Source organism: Anas acuta, chromosome 3, assembly GCF_963932015.1.
Source record: "Anas acuta chromosome 3, bAnaAcu1.1, whole genome shotgun sequence".
Lineage (NCBI taxonomy): Eukaryota > Metazoa > Chordata > Aves > Anseriformes > Anatidae > Anas > Anas acuta.
In genome coordinates this window covers 6,248,600-6,270,063 of record NC_088981.1, presented here as the reverse complement: position 1 = coordinate 6,270,063, position 21,464 = coordinate 6,248,600, and the positions used below count along the sequence as shown (strand labels likewise).

General features: G+C 48.2%; 2 protein-coding genes across 8 annotated transcripts in view; one reads left to right on the top strand and one right to left on the bottom strand.

Moving 5' to 3' along the window:
- Positions 1-5,091, top strand: part of PAK5 (p21 (RAC1) activated kinase 5) — an 82,670-nt gene extending 77,579 nt beyond the window's left edge. For all 6 annotated transcript variants that reach the window (XM_068675416.1, XM_068675417.1, XM_068675420.1 and 3 more), the window contains 3 exons: positions 359-484; positions 1,984-2,118; positions 2,812-5,091. In XM_068675416.1, coding sequence (XP_068531517.1) covers positions 359-484; positions 1,984-2,118; positions 2,812-2,967 — 417 coding nt within the window. In that variant the 3' untranslated portion in view covers positions 2,968-5,091. The remainder of the gene's footprint in view (positions 1-358; positions 485-1,983; positions 2,119-2,811) is intronic.
- Positions 5,092-7,852: 2,761 nt separating this feature from the next.
- Positions 7,853-20,137, bottom strand: LAMP5 (lysosomal associated membrane protein family member 5). 2 transcript variants are annotated; one of them, XM_068675423.1, is made up of 7 exons: positions 19,972-20,137; positions 18,012-18,096; positions 17,575-17,747; positions 17,278-17,409; positions 17,089-17,194; positions 15,463-15,651; positions 7,853-8,786 (listed from the first exon to the last, which is right to left on the bottom strand). In XM_068675423.1, the coding sequence occupies exons 2-7, from the start codon at positions 18,049-18,051 to the stop codon at positions 8,608-8,610; spliced, it is 819 nt and encodes a 272-aa protein (XP_068531524.1). In that variant the 5' UTR covers positions 18,052-18,096; positions 19,972-20,137; the 3' UTR covers positions 7,853-8,607. The 2 variants fall into 2 exon arrangements, with proteins under 2 accessions (XP_068531524.1, XP_068531525.1); XM_068675424.1 differs by lacking the exon at positions 19,972-20,137 and adding an exon at positions 19,314-19,332.
- Between the last annotated feature and the right edge of the window lie 1,327 nt (positions 20,138-21,464).

Below are 21,464 nucleotides of genomic sequence, written 5' to 3'. Positions count from 1 at the left end.
TGTTTTGCTTTCCGAGTTAATGTTTTTAAAATACTATAAGGCAGCTATCACCTCTGTAGCTTCTGCTGGCTGAGAGACAAGGAGCTATGACAGGTGATCTTAGCAACGAGCACCACTGCCAGCCTCTCCTACTTCTTTTCCTTCCCTTTTAATTAGCCGCATGTTCCCCAGGACGTGTTGTTGTCTCCAACCACACTTCCAAAAGTGTGCAGCCTCCCTGTCCCACACAAACCCCGCAGCTCGTTCCCAGCCCCAGCAGCTCCAGCTGGAGACAGGGGTCTCCTGGGGACACCGGTGCCTAGGGCGAACATGTGCCTTGTTATTCAAGAGAGGATCTTTCTTTTTCTTTGCTTTCCAGATCAAATTGTCCGACTTTGGGTTCTGCGCCCAGGTGTCAAAGGAGGTGCCGAGGAGGAAGTCTCTGGTGGGGACACCGTACTGGATGGCGCCGGAGGTGATCTCCCGTATGCCCTACGGCACTGAGGTGAGCGCAGCGCGGCTCCCGGGGCGGCCTCACGGTGCTTTAATCGAACCCAGCGAGCCCAGAGAGATACCAGCAGTTCAAACGCCTTCACACAAATGTACTGAACAGCAGCAGTTGTGTTTGCCCCAGAGTATTAACACCGTGCCATGTTTGAATGTGTTTTTCTGTGATGTGTGGGCAGAGAACAACTGGTTAGAGCACTGAGCAGCGTCTTGCATTTCCACAGATAAAAGTGGAATAGGCCTGTCAGGGGGATCTGTGTCTCTGCAGGGCCGTAACCCACCCATTACAAAGCTCCCAGTCACAGCACACCTGCGCAGCCAGCCTGGGACAGTCAGCCCCTGGCCCTCCCTCCACAGAGACAGGGGCTCCTCTGCTCCTCTGCATGGTCAGCTTCTACTTGATGCTGCCTGTAGGAACTGCTGCAGAGAGCAGCCCCATGCCCGCTCCTGTGCTCTTTCCCCCTCTGCACACACAGGAGCGGAGAGGAGCTGTGCAGCCGAGGCCTGAGAGCTGTTGAGGCACCTTCACCTCGCGCAGACGGGCCTGGGCTGGCCTCGGCAGGGAGAGCTCCTACCCTGTGAGCACCCTGCAGGTGCTGGCACTCACCCAGTGCACGTGGTGTTGTAGGAGACATTTCAGGGACAATACCAGCAGCTATTATTAGCCCCTTAATAACACTGGAGGGATTATAAAGTGCCTGAACTTAAAGATACATTAGGTTTCCCACTAGTAGGCAAAGCAAAAATAAAGTATTGAAGCCGAGGGAGAGTGTCGGCAAAGGAGTATATAAGTATGAGCTGCCCTTGCATGTATTTGGGCTGGCAAATGACAGAAATTACAGTCATCAGCTGAGTGGGATTCTGGAGAAGTTCTGCAGTAGACCACAAAAAAAAAAAAAAAAAAAAAAAAGGGTTGCTTTTCTTTAAAGCTGAAGCGGAATCATTTTCCAAGGGGATTATATAATGTGCTAACTGCGACTGCTGGGAGTGGGCCTGCCCGTAGTAAATGCTTGCATCTGCCTTGGGGTAAGCAAGATTTCCTATAGTTGGTAGGATCCAGGGGAAATAGTGTCACTGACTGCGCAGCAGCTGCCGTACGTCGCTCCTCCACGCACTGCACACGTCTGTACCGTGGTGGGGCCAGCCCAGGGTAAGTACTCGGTGGGTGCAGCTGGAGCACTGCACCACAGGGTGCAGTCAGCCTCTGCAACAAGCCTGCCTTGGCCATGGTTCCAGTGCACATCACCTAAACCAGCTGCAGACCATTTTTCACAGCTTTTCTAATTTATTTCTTTAATGTTAACACTCAGAAACAAAAATTGTTTTCAGCTGGTTAAAAAAAAGAAAGGTGATGGTTCACCAGAGTGCTGGCTTACAATGGATGCAGACAGCGTGTGTGTGCGTGTGCGTGCTGTAAAGTTTACATGCACCCCAGTGCTGAGCCTGTCACCCCCTCCCTGTGCTACCAGTGGTGTTTCTGACCCACCCGTGTTGCAGGTGGACATCTGGTCCCTGGGCATCATGGTGATCGAGATGATAGACGGCGAGCCACCCTATTTCAACGAGCCTCCGCTGCAAGCCATGCGCCGAATCCGGGACAACTTACCGCCCCGGGTGAAGGACATGCACAAGGTCAGATGTTCCACTGGTGAGGAGGGTCTTGCACGTACAAATGCTGTACTAAAGTCACAGCCGCTCATTGCCCTGCCCAAAGCATACAGCGTGCGTTTGGGTGCCACCTGGAGCAGTGGGTGCTATATAAGACTGGCTGGGGGAGGTCAGGAGGTGTAAGCCAGCAGCACACCAGCCCTTCTGTGCCTGCCCTTGGCTTTGCTTCAGCAGTGAGTGGCGGAGCAGGGGGTCTGGGCAGAGCTTCGCCATCCAGGCACTTCCCACCCTGCCTGAGGACCAGAGCAAGGCAGCACAGAAGGCCAGCTCTGTGTGAGCTGGTGCATCTGTGCCCACTGCCAAAGCTTTGGGGATCTCCCATTTGACTTGATGATCCTTGTGGGTCCCTTCCAACTCGGGATATTCTATGATTCTACGATCTGGGTAAAGTCAGACCCACGCCCTCAGCAGTAATACCAGGCGTGTTACTGCTTTTCACACGCCGCATAGAAAGCTCTGTATTGTGTGCTGTTCTGCACCACAGTGCTTTCAACATGAGTGGCACGTAGAAGATGCATGGTCCTCCAGTTCAGTGCATCTTTGTCATAGGACAGCTCACAGTGCCCTTTGTCTTCCCAAGAAAATAGCATGCAAAGACCCAGCGTAGGCTGGAACCGCTTCTCTTTGTCTGCCCCTAATGCCAGCACGGTGTTGCAGGTCTCCTCCGTCCTCCGGGGCTTCTTGGACTTGATGCTGGTGCGGGAGCCCTCGCAGAGAGCCACAGCACAGGAACTGTTGAGACACCCGTTCCTCAAATTGGCTGGGCCCCCTTCTTGCATCGTGCCCCTCATGAGGCAGCACAGACACCGCTGAACCTGGTGACGTTTTGGGAGGAGGCTGGTGCAGAGGCCAGGTAAGGGCCATGCAGGATTCCCAGTGGTTGCATGGGAGCCACGGGAAAAGGCGAGCAAAACCTTGTGAAGGAAAACCCACCCCGTGGAAATAGCGCGGTGCATTAAAAAAACAAGGGAGAGCTTCCTGGGGCTGCAAAGGACTCGGGGGCAATCCTAGCCACCACCTGCATAGCCATGCTCTGCCACAGACCATGGCTGCACTCTCATCTTGGCCATCCAGGCAGAAGGCGCCAAATGCAAACAAGGTGGAAAAGGTAATTAACAGTGGATAGCACAACCAGAGCGAAACACCAGACTTTCAGTGCAGAAGGAAAGGCTACGGCACTTCTATTTCAGAAGAACATTTTTCTGGCAAAAAAAAGCACTTTTTAATCTCAGTCATAGCAGCGTAATGTATTTTGAAATGAATTTGTAATTTTCTGTACAGTACTTTTGATAATTTGCAGTACTTTGTCATGTAACTGTTGTGCTAGTTGAAGTTATAAGTGTAACTTAGCAAGAATTTGAGAAGATAAAGTTTCCTACTTTTTTAACCCTTTTGAATATGGGGAAAAAAAAAAATGTCCTTTAGAAAGGAAGAAATTTTGGCAGATTTTCCATTGGGGTTATGAGAGCACTCATCCCACCGTCACAGCAGCCTGAAGAGCGACGGGAGCCGATGCTACCAATACTGTCAGAGCACTCACGTTGGGTGCTTGCCCTCTCAGGGCTTCTGGTTACGTGGTTGCAGTCAGAGCTTCTGCTGCACACTGCAAGTCGTCAGGGCCTCCCTCCTCCCTCCACCGGTGGAAACTAACGCATCAGCTGTACCTTTGCTCAAGGGTCATCTAAAAACATGGCGCTCCCTTCACTTTACGCTGCTGCAATGTCAGTTTTGTTATTGCAAAAATATCTGTTAGTTATGTCATGCTCTGGAAGTTGACAAAGGTGTTCTCCAGGTTGGGAAGAGACCTTTGTAATGCATTACGAGATGTTTGCCATATAGAAGAAGTTGTGCTGCTGTCTAGACCTTTTTGAATGTTGATACAACAGTTGACTACTGCGGTACATTTTTGTGTTACTTGTTGGATGAATTTGCATGTTAACTGTAGGCCTAAATAGATTTGCCTTTAAAATTTTTAGAAGTGCTTCATAATTATTTCAATGATAAATTAAATTTATTTATTAATTAGTTCTTTTTAATTATGTATAGTATGAAAGCCATGTTTTTCCAATTTTTTTTTACTGACCTCATTTTATGATACCGTTAAGAAACACAAAGCCAGTTTTGTGAAGACACAGTTATCTTATTTCTTATTACAGAAATTTCATAGTGAATATATTAATTGTTATTTATTGTAGCAAATTATAACCAAACATCTAAACCTGGCAGGAGCTGTTTCTTAAAGATCTTCCTCCCAGACAAAAGACTTGCCAATAGTAAAGAAGCTCTTTTCGTAGTGTCCTTTAAAAAGTGACATGTGAAGGGAGAGTAAATTTAAAAAAACAAAAACAAACAAACAAACAAAAAAAAAAAACAGAGAAGGGGAGAGAACCATGAACTTGAACATTGAATAAATGTTCTTATGTGTGTGCATCTCACCCCCCACTGCATTCTCTTCTTAACCCTGTTTGCACATTTCAAGACCCTTCTAATGAAAACGTGTTTAGCTGAGCCTCTGCCCTGCCACAAACATGCTCTGCCGGTACAGACCTGTGGAAACCCAGCAGAGAGAATGAGGGCTCCTACTGAGTTTTAAAGTGTTTGCATTTTGTAGTCTTGACAACTCAGGAAAAAAGGCTGCACCAGTAAAGGCAATGGCATACAAGTGAAACTGTAATACTAGACACAAAACTAAACTTTTTTAACCATCTTTGAATAAAAACGGGGTTGATGGGTTTTTCTCTTTAATAATTAGCACATTTTAGACTGTACAAGTGGAGAATTTTCTGCAACTTTCTTATCATTAGATACTTCAAACAGTGTTCATCAAGTTTACTGAAAGTTTTGTCAGTTTCAAAGGTTTTTTTTTCTTTTTTTTTTGTGAACACCAGCTACTGGTGAGACAAATGCACATGCAAGTTAAATAAATGAATAAATAATTTTGTTTTCAGTGTGGTTGTTCTCCGTACCGTGTTTCTGTTTTCTAAATTGTGTCCCAACACATAACATTTGGCCAAGACAATAACAAGAAAAAAGAGGTTCCTTGTATATACATACACACAATATATATATATATATATATAAAATAATTATAATATAAAATAAAAATACATAAAATATATGTATCTTACTTAACTTACGTATCTTAGCAAACAAGGAACAGCAAGTTGGAAGAGGCATTATGTTTGAAAAAGAGCCTCCACATGACTGAAAGAAAAAATTCATCTTTAAATTGCCTCAGGGAGGAAAGTGCAAAGGCTTAGGGTGTGCGGTGCAGTAGGGTGCAGAAAAACCATGCGGCCAATGATCTAAATACCCTAAATAAATTATTAAAAAAAAAAAAGAGGAAAAATAATGACAATAAATAATGATGCAAATGCATCTCAGCAGCCTTTGCAAAAATCCCTGACCTGGGAGAAGTGATTAGCACACCCACAGTGCTTCGTATATGAAGTACTCCAGAAAGGCCATACCAATCAAAACATTTCTACCTTCCTTTCCCTGTCCCCTAAAACAATCCTTTCCTTTTTCCTTACATGGCCTTAATTTTTGGCTCATAATCATTCAGCGCACTTACTTACCTATTAAAAGCATTACTCGGGCTCCTCAGTAGCAGCATCAGTCAGCTAATGAATATCTGTGCTCTTATTTGCTCTCTTTAAGTCTTACAAATGAGATTTAGTATTAGGCCATATGCTTTTGGTTAATGACATCAGTAAATGTCTCAAAATACATCATTCATTAAAAACAAAACAAAACAAAACAAAAAAAAAACTTTACTTTGGACATTTCACCCACAGTCCCTCCAATAAAGCCAGAGCCAGTCAAACAAGCCGGGCATAATCATGCCCATTTACCTTGGGATCCTGTTGTCACTAATAAATCATGTTTTTTTCTTCAGTTCACCAGTTCTTAAACAATTTGCAAATACTTACATAATTGCAATAGCAGAGGCCAGGGCGTTTATTGGCAATGTAACTCCCTTCCTCAGCAATACATCAGAAAATTATAATTAAAGTTCTATTCATAAGTCCTTTGCAAGTCATTAACAGCTGCTTTAGTAAGTGCTTAATTATTACAGGTCCTCATAGAGCTTAGTAGCTTGATAAGTTTCTTGTATTTACTCAACGTTGTACCAGTGTGTTCATAAACATCCATAAAGCAAAGTGTGTTCGAGCCTGCAGCTAGCTCATGATCACAGAATCACAAAATCATTAGGAAAAGACCTCTAAGATCATCTAAGATCATCTAATCCAACCATCACCCTACTACCAATGGCACCCACTAAATCATGTCCCTAAGCACCAAGTCCATAAGCCATTTATGAATAAAAGCTAAATATGAAATTAAATGTAAAAAATATATATATAAATGAAATCACAAAGTGCTGCCATCCTCCAGATATTGCTGTAGTTTGATGGGCAGAAGAAGAAGTTGGACAGCTTTTTAAACCCCTCATAATTAATGTTTCAAAAATGTAAGTTTGGTGAGCTTAAGTTGATGGAAAATTCAAAATCAGCAATTAACTATTAGCAAAAATACGGTTTGAATTGAAAGATTCAAAGGGTTTTTCTTCCAGCATTTTAAGTATGGGTGTTTTTTTTCATGTAAACCTTCAAACCATCTTCCCTGTCAAATCGTAAGTCTACCAACCTGGCATCACATGCTCCAAAATGCCAACAGCTTTGGCTGAGCACAGGACAAGTCTCCACCCCCACACTGTTTTTTTGCCTTACCAGCCAAATCTCTGCACGTACGGCTGCTGCTACTGACACACGGGTGCAGAACAGCGCAGACAGGTAGACCATTGCTCTTTCACTTCAGTGCAGGGCCAGTTCCTCAATGTAATTTAATTCTGCTTTAATTTTACTGTTGCTGCGTAGCTGAAAAACAAACCCTAAGCGCACACGTTTGCTCTCAGTATGTATAAGCATAGGTAACAGCTTCAACTCCGAAAACTATTTTCTTGGCTTATTACCCTGTTTTAAGCTGAAGGGGGACAGGCTGTATGAATCCCTGCTTGGCTCAAATTACTTCAAGAAGAACAAAGTATTTTCCATACCCTCGACTAAGACAAGGACTGGGCTAACTCTTGCTGCAGTAACACCAAAGCCAAGGGAAGTCAAAGGTTTCAGCAGAAACTGGATGGCACCCGAGTGAAAATGGCCATGCCCACAACAGACAAAAAAGACACAACTGAGAGATTAGAACAATATTAGAAACTGCCAACAAATCACAGAATGCCAAGCCAACACGGAGTATTTTCACCAAACCATCTGCATCAAAAATTCTGCTAGAATTAAATGCTACACTTAAAAGCAACCCCTCAGACCCTTATTGTTACACCAGCCCCGCCAGATATCACGGTTAACAAAAGGCATTACATCATTTCAAAATAAGAAGGCAAATCAAGTACTATATATGTGCATGTTTTAATTCATTTTAAAAATGGTCTACATTTAAGGATAAATTTCAAGGGTTTCGTTATATTTTTTGTGTTACATTAGATCATACCTGAATAATCTGCATAGTAACTTGAACATTTCTGTTTTCTTTTTTGTTTGTTTCATTGTGAAAATATCAGTTGCAGGTAGCAATGTAACATCTCAACAACAATCACAAAACGTGCAGGATGCCCAGCCAGAAGCATTTCTCAGTTGACTTGCAGTAGCATGGCACTTTATAATTTGTATATCAATACTTTTTTTTTCTTTTTTTTTTTTTTTTAATTAAGTTTAACTCAGATGTGGCTCAGGAAGCAAAAACAAACTTTCTTCACTCCACCTCAAGCATGGGGTCAGTTCCTCAGCTGGCTGCAATCTGCTCTGCTGGAGTTACTCCAGATTATTCCAGCTTGAGGACCAGGTCTGAACTTTTTTCCAAAACACACCTGTACCTCTTTCATGCTTTCCTTAACATGAGTGCAAATACCAGGAATGTGGTTTGTGTCCTTTCTCAGAGGACGGACCTTAATGAAGTCTATGCAATGGCCCTGAACCCCCAGCCATGCTTGCTGGAGGCACACCAACACAGAGGTTGAACACGCGCCAAGAGCAGTGCATCAGGGAGGTAAGAGTCCCTTCAGGAACAAAAAAACAGAAAGAAGAAAAAAGAAAAAAAAAACTGTTCATTTTGCCCCCTGTGTTAGACTTTGACATGTGAAGTATTTCTGTTTCCAGGTGATCGTCCTGGCTGATTAAGAAGGTATTCAGAGCACCTAGTGCCACAGACAGACTCCTAGTGTCAGATGTGCCCTCATCTTATGGAGAAAGCTGTGTGTCTGCACTGACTGCAATAAAGCGTGATCTTAACTCGTGTCTCCACGAAATACCAAAATACCTTTGGTTAGGTGTTGTGAATACCATCTTGTTCCCCCTATAATCTTTCGTCTCCCATAGAAAAAAGTGCTTTTGCTTTGTCTACCTGATAAATATTCGGGCTGCTCGGTCCTGTCACCTATCCCATGTGTTTGTACTGAGATCTGTCACGAGGAATTTGCACTTGGTTGGCCGTGAGCTTGTGGTGGATATGGTAAACGCAGAGGGTTATCACGATAACCAACCCCAGTACCAGGCCCAAAATCAGAGGCAGGGTTTCTTCTAACTGCTCCCTCTGGTCCACTGGGCACTTGTGTTCTGGGTGGAAAAAAAAAAAAAAAAAAAGAGAGAGAGAAAAGGAGATGGAGAAACAAGTGAGACACAGCAAATATTAACACCTGCTGCTGCACCAAACCAACATCATCCCTGGAGAAACTGTCCTGGACAAACCAAGAGAGACAGCAACAGTCGTCAGCGTGCTGGGGAGAAAATCAATTGCTTTGGAGGAGACTCAAATCACAGTCACTGTGCAGGGCTTGGAGGGAGGGTGAACATCTTCCATCAAGCCAGCCAATATGGTGGAAAAATAGACTTTCAGGCCCATAAGTTAGTCGTCAGTCCTCTGTGCCACACCAATAGCACTGACACTGAGAACAAGGCAGGGAAAGAACAAGCCTCCTGACCGTGGCTGAAGAGATGCTCTGTTTATTTAGAGACTATAAATATGATATCATGAAACAGCAATATCAGTAAGTATTTAATCAGAGCAACCCTCATCGTTAAAAGGGCTTTTCCCCTCTATTTGCAGGCTGACAGAGGTCCAACAGGAATTTCCCCTTCCCTACGAGCTGCCCAAGGGCAGCGTGCCAGCTCTGGCAAAGCACGCCTGTGTTTGTGGGCAAACAACATCCCAGCACCCCCTCTTGTTTGTCAAATATAGCAAAGGATGAGCAGAAGCACTGAGAGCGTCCCCAGTGGCTTCCTCTCTGGCCTGTGAATCCTTACCATAGTCCAATAATCTGTCAGAAAATAACCACAGCTGCAATGGGAAAACACTTCTCTATTTAGCTTGCAAATACGTGGCCACCAAAGATAGGAAATGCACTACCCTGGTAATTCCTGTTCAGCTCCCTTACACTGCCACAGTCTTACAGGTGATAGACAAGATCTCAATTTACTTTTTTTTCTCCACAGAAACCTTGCTTATCCATGTTGATGGACAGGCAAACCAAAAAGAAAAACGGCAACGCTGAAAAATAAACCTATGGGTACAGAAGGTAGAGTGCTCTGACCCCTGGACTGTCTTCTTCACAGTGCCAGAATCCTACTGAAAACAAGGAAAAGAGCAGTAATTTTCATTAAAAACAAACAAACAAACAAAAAAAAAAAAAAAAAACACATTAGACAAGCACATACAAAGGGCACCACTACTTCCTCCCGTCGCTAAAGACCATCCAGATGGGTTTCCCAGGCAGCTGATTGCAGAACACAGAGACCTGGAATTGCTGTGAAAGCAAACGCACTGCAAATCTAGCAGAATGTGAAAAAAGGCAGGAAAAACCCCTGCGCCCAGGCAGGAGGTGACAGCAGGGACGTATCCGTATCGCCAGCGCTCCCTGCACCGCCGGGAGCTGTGCCGCCCCCCTCCCAGCAGCAGGCTGGCAGCCATGTGTTAGGAAACGTTTCCAGCCACCAATGAAGTGAAACAAAAAAGCCAAAGTGAAACGTAGTCTAACAAAGAAATGTCCTTTTCAGTTCCAGTTGCTCACTGTTTCACCAGAGGAGTGATTAATCACCAGGTCTGTTACAGGCGATTCAGCAGTTGCTGCAATGCAGGGGTTTTGTTTGTTTGTATTAACAAGAAAGAGGAACAAAAAAAAGCTACGCTGGTTATTATTTAGCTCCCCAAATCAGATTTCCAGAGCTTTACGGAATTCTTCCCAGTTTAGGATGCTAAGGCCTGACCGGAGTTGCAGCGGAGAGGCAGACGCACAGCACAGGCTGCTGTGCCTGGTCCTGGCTGCGGGAAAAGCCGCGTGGGGCAGCGCTGTGGGGCCAGGGGTGCCCCAGCACCCCGACCTCTGACTGCGTCTGGGCACAAAGCAGCAGCTTGGAAAGCAGCTTAGCTTAAATCCTATGGAGTATTGAGACAAGCCTGGTGTAAAGCCAGCTGAGGACATTCACCTGTGCTCAAACACTGCAGGGTTGCCCATGCACATTTACTTAAACATGAGCAATGCAGCACTTTTAGGGGAACGGGGTGCATGCGAGGGTCTGTAGCCAGAGAAGGCAAAGCTGAAAGCACCAGTGCTGTGATGCAGAGGACTAACCCGACTCTAAAGCGCCTGCTTGCAGTATTTGAATTCCCATCTTTTGCCAAGTAAACAGACTGCAGAGCAATAGATTACACAGAAGATGTGGCCAAAACTCCAGCATCCACAGAAAGCCACAGCTGTATTTAAGTGTCTGAGTCACAACTCAAAAAGGTGTCAATTCTTGCAAGCAACCACAGTACAGAGCTCTTTATCCTGACACTTTTTAAATAGGATTAAAAGAAAAAAGAAAAATAGCCCATAGGAAAAAAAAAAATATCAAAGCTAAGGTAGCAGTCTCCAGCAGCACACCCCAAACCGTGCAGCCGGACACTGCTGTGTTCCCTGGCCAGAAAGTGCTCTGCCCCAGCAGCGAAGGCAGCCGTGAGCAGCAGCTGCCTCTGGCCTTACAACATCCTCCTCCTCGCCCAGCGCAGCCCTTTGCTCCTTTCAGCTGGTCACCAACATCCCCGCTCTGCAGGGAGCGCTGGGGGAGTGGAGCTGGGGCCGTGGGGGACCTGGCGGGGAGGTGCCTGCGAGCACTAAGCACAAACCCATCTGTCGGGGAGCTCAGGCACTCCAGATGCTGCTGGCTCAGGGAAAGAGGTTTGTATTTTAACATCGTATGAACGTTACATTCACTTTACAGCAAACAAAAATATTTGCGCATTTATGGCAATCTCCTTTAGGATCCACGTAGCATTGCTCATCCCAAGAATTTAAAGCATTGTAGGCACTGAGGTCCACAGCACCGTTGGCAGGTAGGTAGCGGGCATTATTCCTGCTCTATCAGGGAAGGAAAATGGAAAGGGGGAGCGGGAAGAGAGGGGGGGTTTACATGAAGTCTAAGACAGACCCCCACTCAGAAATCCAACCCGCTCAACCATGGGCAGGCTGCTCAATGCACAGCAAATGAAACACGGTCACGCTGGGAACGGACACAGATATGACAAACCGATGGCTTCTGCGGGAAAACAGCCCTCTCCAGCAAACTTTCCCAGAGATTTTGCTTCAGGTGACAGAGATCTCAGCATCTGCCCCAACTGCTGGGCCCTACCCTGGGCTCCGCGAAGCGCAAAGGGTCCCTGGTGACTTTTCTCTGCATGAGCAGTTGGGGCCAGGCTGGCAGTTTGGCTGCACCCCAAGCCCTGCGGGGTCAGGCTGAGCCACCCCACAGCACGACCCCACTTCAGAGACGGTGGGCGGATGACAAAGGAGGCGTTCAGGTGCGCTCCCTTTGTGCTGTGCCTCCTCTGGCACCGCGAGGCACCGAGCCTCACGTACCGCCACGGTTTCTATGGTGAGTGCTCGTCCAATTTCAGTACTAGGCTACGAAACCACCCAACAGGCCCATTTTCTTGTTTAAGCAGAACAAATAGTAGCAAGGAAGAAAAGGAAAAAAAAAAAAAGAGAGAGAGAGAAAAAAAAAAAAAAAAGAGAAAAGCGACAGTGGTTTCCCGCAGTCACAACTGCAAGCCTGAGAACTGGTGCAAGGGCTGTTAAATGGATGGAAAAACAGCCCAGGAGCGTCTGGCATGACAGGATGGATTTTTGAGACGGGATTTTAGAAGTGATTGGTTTAGAAAAGAAAAAAGAAAAAATAAAAAAAAGGTTGGCTGCTTTTTAAACGTGGCCACACACCTTGAAGAGAGGAGCTGCTTGGTGCTGAGAAGCCCTGAGAAAATGCGGCCCTTGTTTGGGGTGGTTCAGAGGAAGGTGAGAACTCCTGGGATCCCAGCCCCTAATTCTCTCCTTTTGCATCCCCACGTATCGGCATTTTGTATGATTTTTATGAAGATCAAAAGAACCAGCAATTGTTGTGGGTTCTTTCTCCAATTTAAATATTCTCCTCTCACCCTCTTGATTTCTCTGTCTTTTCGCTGGTCTTTTAACTGATAAATGTACACATTTTCCATTAAAAAAAAATAATCCCAAATTCTGAATAATTTCTGCTGCTTTTGTATTGAAAAAGGAAAATAAATACGCATTATTTATATGCCTGTGTGCCAGTTGGTTGTCTTCAAGAAAAGATATTCTAACACTTGGATTTAAGCATTCAGAAAACAAAAGCAGTCTACTCACTCCCCCCAGGTTCTTCAATCTCTTCCAGGTGGGACAGTGTCAGGTCTAATGACGAAACCTTTCCCCACCATTACTTTGTGGCAAAAGAGCCTGACCCTCCTGTGTCTCAGTGATTCCTCTGCTCTAGCAGGTCTCTTTCTCTATTCTAAAATATTTTAAAATGTTCTGTAGCTCGTTCATAATTAATAGGAATTTTACCTAATGGGAAATTAATGAACCAAAAAGGAGAAGGCTAATTACTGTAATTTAAGATTGGCAGTGATTCTCAGACCCCACAAAGGAGCATGTTTTGCCATGCATGTGCCGAGCACACGCCGGTCCGCAGGGCTGGTGGGGACGTGCCACTGGGAGAAGCAGCAGAGCCCGTGTTTGAAGCTTTGCTGCTTTAAATGACTGCTCTCAGGCACTTCTAGCCATCGTCTCCAGGTGGATGCTCTTTGCTATTTAACTTCCAGCAGAATTAAATAACAAGAAGTAATTTAGTAACAAGAGCAACAGCAACAAACCAGAAAGCTTGACAAAGACAGAAATCGTGCTTTCCTCAGAAGGAGGAATTGCCCCCCTGCATTCAAAGATTGCTAAACCAACCAGGGTTTCTTTGTGTCCTTGGTCAAAAAAACACACAAACAAACAAAAAAAAAATACTCCAACAACGAAAAACAAGTAATTTATAGCCTGATACCAAAGCAGGGTATCATGAAAAAAGGATGCAGTCCCTGTTGGCAATGAACCCTGACTTGTTTCAAGTGGGAGCTATCAGACCTCACAAGTCTGGTAGCACACAGACACAGCAGCTAAGCGTGAGTCCAGACTTGCATATTTTAAAAGTCCTCCAAGGCTCCCCGAATGCAGGGAGCCTGGAGCCCCAGGAAGAGGGAGAAGATGAAGATTTGCCACCCAAAATGAGAGGAGACTATGAAGTTTTGTCTTTTTCTCCCTGCAACCTATGCAAAATGTGATATTACTTCTATGAAAAACAGATTTATTTGTGCCCACAATAAAACCTACTCCATACAACACTGGCCTCGCCATGAGTAATTCAGCTGTGCAGAGCTCTGCCAGAGCCAGCATACACAATAGCAAGTATTTACTACATCAGCGAGAGGAATGTGAGTCATGAGTGTAAGTGCTCGGCTCTGTAGTCAGTGATGGGTTTTTATTGTGTTCTAAAATATTTCCTACATGCAAAATAATAAAGCCCCATGTTTTTAATGCTGGTCTTGAAAATAACACCACCACCTTCTAGCTGATTATTAAAAGATCTGGCTATTATATATTTTATTTGCAACTTATTATAATAATGGAGTTAACCGCTTTGCTAAAGCAGCAGTATAAAGAGGGGACGTGTGTCAAAGCCCTAACTGAGGTGCATGTGCTTCCACACGCTCATTCGACCTGATGGAAAAGGCAGGTGGCAGTGGGGCAGGAGGAGCTCGTGCCTTCCCCAGGACAAAGGAAAGCAGAACCTGCAGGAATTTGCCCCCTGGTGACATTACTGACTTCAGTGAGATCCTGTGATTCAAACAGCATGTGTTAACTCACTTTTTGCTTTTATCCTTGATTAACATTTAAGAAACCTGAGAGGAGGGACAGCGTCCCCCGTGTTTGGCATATGAGGTGCCCCACCCACCCAGCTGCCCCGGACAAGGCTTCCAGTCATTTTCTTTCCACCCTTGGCTTCCTCTGTGGTTCCAGCTCACATTTACAGACTTGACTGAGAAAGGCTGTTTTTGTCCCCTGGGCAGCTTCAGCGTAACGCCGATGACAGTAGCACCCCAGGACTTCAGTCACTGCCAGGGTTTGTCATCCCCTCTCTACACCCCGCAGCAGACCCACAGTGTGGCTCCAGGGACATCCCTACCCCATCACAATCCCTAAGGGTAAACCACAAGGCAGGCAGCTCATCCTGTCAAGGACTAAAACTTCACAGCCTTCTGCTGCTGAGCCACTGCCTTCATCTTGTTCCTGCCACCCTCCTCCTCCCCGTGCCGTGGGCAGCTCCCCATGCAGATGTCCCCAACTACCAACCTCCCCAAAACATCTTGCCTAAATCAAGAACATACATGTAGAGAGGAGCACCTAATGGTCACTTGATGAAGTCTGTTTTACGCTTCTTTCACCCTTGCAAAGAGCATTAATTGAGCTGAAGCGAGAAATGTGCATCACAAGTATTTCCCTTCACTACAGCACCAATCCTTCCTCAACATGCAGTGGCCCTAAAAAGCCCCTGGAGCTGCCCCAAAAGCACCTTTGGTGATGCTGAGGAGGTGCTCCTACCTGCAGGGCTCTCTGGAGACCAGGCAGCACCATTGCTTGCTGGCAACCCAGCCAGATAAGGCCTTACAGAAGCCAACCTACATGCAATGACAGCACGCATTGTGACCAAATAACAGCTGGGCTAAGCTCATAAAGGCTTTGGAAACCATGGAGACAGGGAAGGGATCGGAAGGACTTCAGGGAGCATTCAAAACTCACTGGAGGGAGGAGATGGTGCTGTGATAAAGGTGGGACCCAAATTCCTTGAGCAAATGATGTCCCCAAAGGCTGCGGCAGTGGTAGCATGTTAAGGATGCAGAACATGCCTTCACCCGGTGCCTTACCTTCACTGAAGACAAAATCTGCAGTGATGTCGAAGGGCTGGATGCGGACTTCAGACAGCAAAAGCTGCACAGACTTCTGGTGGTCGCTGGAGATAAGGGAGATGGTCTGCTGTGCCTGGCACTCGTAGGATTTCCCAGCTGGGGTGACCAGGGCAGAGAGCCGGTGCGAGTTGGCTGTGTGCTTCCCGGCTGGCCAAGGGGCAGAAACAGCCAAGGTCAAGCCCTGTCTCAGGGGGCCTGATGTGACTTTATTAACCAAACAAATTGGACACGGGGTATGCAGCACAGTGGCTACACGCTCCAGTGCTCTCAAAGCAGCAGTTTCTCCTGGGGTGGCATCGTGCTCTCTGTGTGACACCCCCACATAGCCAGGACAGCACCCGCAGTGGGGTCACCAGCCCGCAATTGGGGAAGGATGGCTGCAGCGCGCGGTCCTGCCGGCACAAAGGGGAAAGCTGGCTCTGCTGCTTCCACCTCCGCTCCTGACACAGGACTTGAAGCCCATAAAGCCAGAGGAATGGTGTCTGTTGTTGTCTGTGCAGCCTCAGACGGCGCTCATACTCCCTATGTTTGGGAAAGAGCAATTCTTGGGGCTGTGCTTTGGCCCTGAATTGAGGTGGAAGGAGCGCTGTGATTTGAGGATCTTACCGCAGAGCAAAATAGGCCCTAACACCCTTCTCAAAAACAAAACACGGTCATTTCACCCAAGTATAGATTGTAAAAAAAATATTTTCTCGTTATATCAAGTTGTTTCGTAAATGAAGGCAGAAGGCAGCTCAGCAAGGTGGAATGAGGGATGCCTTCCACCCTCGGCTCATCTGCAGCCCTTTGTTCCCCTCTGGCAGCACAGAAAGGCAATCAGCGTTTTGCGATTGCAGAGGGTGATGAGGCAGAGCCACCACCACGTTTTGGGGACACAAACTGTAGGGGTGGAAAAACAGCTCCACATCCAGCGAGCCCTATGCCATAAGCTGGTAAGGCACCATTCGCTGGAGTTTGAAAATCTCGCTGACAAAAAAAATTTGCAAATGACAGCATTTTAAATTTCAATGCAAGGCGACTCATTTCTGACCAAAAACAAGGTAAGAAAATGGAAGCCAAAAGAAAGGAAAGCCAGTGAGAAATGGAGCTGTTGGGTGTGGAGGCGCGAAGGGATACTGATGTCCATCTCATCGTTCCCACAGGGGCCCGCTGCTTTTCCACCTATTCAGCCATGGTCAGGACTGAGGAAATAATTAACTTTGGATGCCATTAAGGTGCTGTCCCGCGGGACAGGAGCCAGACGTGCCCAGGGCAGACAGAGCCCGTCCCGCTGCCTCCCGGGTCCCCCGGCGGGGCTGGGGCAGCGCAGCACCGGGCAGAGCTTGGGCGCTCCCCCCCCCCGCGGCAGCTGCGGTCACTAAGAACACGAAAGAATAAAAAGGGGAGGAAAAAAATTAAAATGAACATAGGGTTTAAAAACGGCACCCGGTCCCAGTCTGTCGGGCGGGTGTAGGGTTGGGGTTTTCCCCGTTAAATTGCGTTTGGCTGCCCCGACGCTGGGCATCCCCCGAGGACGCGCTTTAAAATCGCGACTCCGGGAATCCCCCCGGGGCTGTGCTTTCAAATCGCGACCGGGGCTCTTACGGCTGACGGCGTCCTTGAAGTAGGTGCGCTCGGAGGTGTCGTAGGCGAACTGGATCCGGCCGAGCCTCCAGAAAGCCTCCTGGCCCCGGGACGTGTTGTGCCCCTCCTGCGGGGTGGGGGGGGGACACGGCGGCGGTCAGGAGCCGGCAGGACGGCCGCGCATCCCGGCCCCCGGTCCCAGCCCCGTACCTTCAGGAAGAAGAGTTTGAGGGTGTACGCTTGCTCCAGCCACGAGATCTCCAGCTCCGACTCGTTGGTGCCGCACTTGCCCTTCATCTCGGCGCCCCGCGACAGCGGGATGTCGGCTTGCTCCGTGATCAGCTACGAGCGGGGAGCGGGGCTGAGCGGGGCGAGCCCGGCCGGCCGCCCTACAACCCGCTCAGCCGCCCTACAACTCGCTCAGCCGCCCTACAACCCGCTCAGCCGCCCCACAGCCCGGCCGGCGTGGGCAAAGCGCCCCCCTCCAGCCCCCCCGGCCCCACTCACATCCACGTAGTTGCTGGCCCACACGTCGTAAGGGACGAGGAACTTGGCGGCGAATTCCGCCATCAGGCACGTCGTCCTGTTTTCCCGCACGACGAAAATGTCCTTTTCGGGGTTAGGGGAGAGCCCGGACAGGTTTTCAACTTCTTGCTCGGCAGCCAGGCGAGCCGCGGCGTCTGCAGGCAGAGGGGCGCTGAGCGGCGGCAGCACCCCTCGGCACCCCCCAGCCCGGCCCCGGGACTAAGGCCCCCAGTCGCGACGGGGCGCCCCATGTCGCGACAGAGCGGGCAGTAGCGACGGGGCAGCCCGCGGCGGGTGAAGCAGCCCCGGGGCTCGAGCAGTGCCGGGTCTGTCTCGTTGCCGGCCACATCGCGACAGGGTTCCGTGTCGCGACAGCGGGGTCCCGGGGGGGTGTCGCGACCCATGGCCGCGGTACTCACGCAAGATGAAGAGCAGCCCCGGGAGGCGCCCCCCGGCCATCCTCCCTGCTCGGCCCGGCGGCTGCTGCTGCTCCGGGAGGGTCCGCTCCGGAGGGATGGAGAAAAGAAGGGAAAAAAAGGAGAAAATACCACTAATTATTTTTGAAAAAGCTGAAACACCTCCTCTCGCAGGAGCTGCACAGGCTGCAAAAGCACTCCGCTGCGGAGTGCCGGGGAGGAGGGACGGGGAAGAGTGTGTGGGTGTGTGGGGAGGAGGAGGAGGAGGAGGAGCAGCAGGGGAGATGCCGCGGAGCTGCTGGAGGCGCCCCCGCCGAGGGACGGGGCGCACACGGGGAGGAGGGCTGGGGTCCCCCTGCCCTGCCCTGCCCTGCCCTGCCCGGGGATCCCCCGGGGCTCCCAGCCCTGCCCGGGCGAGCCCCCGGCGCTAAGCGGGAGGAAGGCTCGCCTCGATGCCCGGAATTTCGGTCGAAAGCAAGCGGCTGCTTAGCGCGTTCATTTGGGGAGACGCGGGCAGCTGCTTTGGGGCCGCAAGGCAAGAAGCAGAGCCCGCAGCCTGCTGTAGGCTCCCTCTCCACCCCAGAGCAGCCGGCTCTCCCGGCGTTTTTCGCCTTTCCCTGTCGCTCACCTATGCGACTGTAAAATATTGGGGGTTTTCTGCCTCTCCCCGAGAGCTTTTGGGGTCCTTCAAGACCAGGTAGGAAGAAAAGAGCACGTCCAAATATTTGCAGCCCCGAGGAGAAAGAAGAGTCCCAAGAGCAGCTCAGCTGTAGCAGGGAATTGGAGCCTAAGGATATTTTTTTTTTTTTTTCTGTGAAATGCCGAAGGGACAGCAGCTATTTGGAGCTCGTGGCCTTACAAGGATTCACTAATAATTCAATTTTCTAATTCAGGAAAAGGAGTTTGGGGGAAACAGTCCAGAGCTTTGCCAAGCAAGGTACTACAAGGGGAGTTTTGATTGCAGGCTGCTGCTTCTGGGAAGCTGCCCTTTCCCTGCCAGGGCACACCTGCAGAGAATGGTTGTCTTGCTGGGAAATAGCTCTTCAAAAATAAAAGTTACTGAAGGAACACATTGATTTCTTCTGTTTGTTTGTTTGCTTTCAGTTTTGTAACTGTTCTGTCAAATTCCTTTCCTGCTCACTGTATGCAGTAAATACCGCATTCTGGCCTTTTCCCCTCCATCTTGTTTCAGAATAAGGACTCATTCCTGCCCCTCAAAATAGAGCCAGATCTGTGTCAGTAGTGATACAAGACTAACCCATGGATAACAGTCGCAATGGACTATTTAAAGCAAAAAGCCATTACCTCCTATGTGAGCCCCTCTGACTGCACCAGACTATTTCCCCAGTGAGTTCAGGCCTTTCACTGAAGATTGCAGTGCTTTCCTAGTCCCTGTTTCATCCTCTAGCCCCCTACTTATTTCCAAATATTCCTTAGGTTTCTAGGTAGCTTCTAAGCCTCCAAATAAATATATAATGCCGAGCAGCTGCCCCTGTACCCAGCCTGCGTGGGAGGGAAGCACAGGGAGCAGTGGAGTGAGAGCAGCTGTGCCAGGGACAGGAGGCTGACTGCAGCCCCAAGCCCCACGGCACAGAACCGCATTCTCCCTGCACCTGCCAGCTGCACAGAACAAAATCCTGCAGCTTCAGCATCGCCCTTATTTCTAGCCTGCTGAGCAGGGTTTGTGCTGCTTTCCATGGTGAAAAGGGAAAGGGTTAAAGTTTCCTCACACCAAGAAAGCCCCGAAACATTAAGTGAGCAGAGCTCTAACCTGAGGGAGCCAGTGCAGCATCAGCTGAGCTGAACGGCTGTGACCAGGCCTGATTTGTGCTAATGGACCACCTGGAGCCAGCCCAGCCTCTGCAACTTGCTCTTACCCGCAGGTGGGGAGAGAGCCCGTGCATCTCTGAAGGCTGAGCCTCCTGCCACTACCTCCCAACTACCAGCCAGCAGTTGCTCTTACCAGCCTCCTCGCAGGGAGTGCACAGCACGGTGACAGCGGGGCTGCAGCACTGCCGCTGGTGTGTTCCTGCGAGCTGGGATTTCTGGCCGAGCAGCTCTGGGATGTGTCTGCCTGCCACTGGCAGCCAGTGGGCAACAGCGCATTGAGCCTGCAAGGAATTCAGCCCCCCAGCTGTATCTCGTATCTCTGGCAGCGCACTTTGCACTCAAGTGGGATGGGTTAAACAGACCTCAGCTGGACACAGGTGAGCTAATGATCAACCCACGAGACAGTGGAAGTGAAAGAACAAGTGGCTGCCTGTGCAACCAGGGTGTCACAACCCTCCCCATCACAGCTGCACTGAATTTATCTGAAGAAATTAAGTGAGGGAGAATCTACTGCTTCCCTGGATAAAATTTCAGTGAAGTGGAATCCATCACCCCAGTAGAGAGTGACATTTTAAACTGCTTCAGCTCAGTATCAATGTTCAAATTGATTAGCCTATTTTATCTCAATAGAAATTCTTACCTCGTTTCATTAGCAGCCAAATTTCAAATAATTTTTGAATCAAATACTACTTAAACAGTATTTCAAAATACTTAGCTGACAAAATTCATCACTTAATTTCAAATTACTGTCTGCATTTTATGCTAAATTGTCGGTGGATGAAATACGCAGCAGTTCTGGGAGCAGAGCCTGGACACAGAGGCTACCCAGCTCTGCGGTTTCACAGCAGCACGTTTTCTCTCGGACTCGATCAATGTCTCACTCCTGGCTGAGCAGTGAGCACAGACTCACAAGGAGGCTGTGGACAGGTTTTTTTTCCCCTCCAAAACCAGCTAATCCCCTGATGTGTATGATATTTGTCAGAGAATTTTGACAGGGAGATTTGATTTTCCTCAGTGAGGGAAGTGAACTGAACCCAGGTCCTCCATTTGCAGTTAGTTCTTTAACAGCTAGAACAGTGATTTTCAGCTAGGCTGTAACTGAGCCTTAGAAGACTAGTAACGTTCAGGTTAGTAATGTTCAGTTGTTCCCCATCCAGTTTCTAGAAACCACAGTAGTAGGCATCAGTATTAAATTCCAGCTCAACAGCACTGTCTCCAGTAGGTGTATTTTAGAAGATACTTTTATTACAAAAATAACATAAAATTCACCACATTTTTCAAGCTGCCAGATCCTTTCCAGCATGCTCTAAAAACGCTGCTGCTTGCAGCTCCCTCCAGCATTTGGGAAGAGGACCAGCCAAGCTCAGAGAGCAGGGACAGCTGCTCCCAGTGCGGTGGTTCAGTGCGTGTGCACACAACCTGTCTTTAAAATATTACAGAGCATAAAGAGCTGGAGGTGCCTCCACAGGTTAAGTGCATCAGAATGGGAATGCCGAATTGGCATCACAAGTTTGTTTAAATCCTGCCTTAAACACCTAACTACTTCACTGACCTCTGTCTCAGCTGTGTTCTCTGCTATTCTGTACTCGGGTTCTTGGATTCTCAATGTAGTGCTGCTACGCTGTA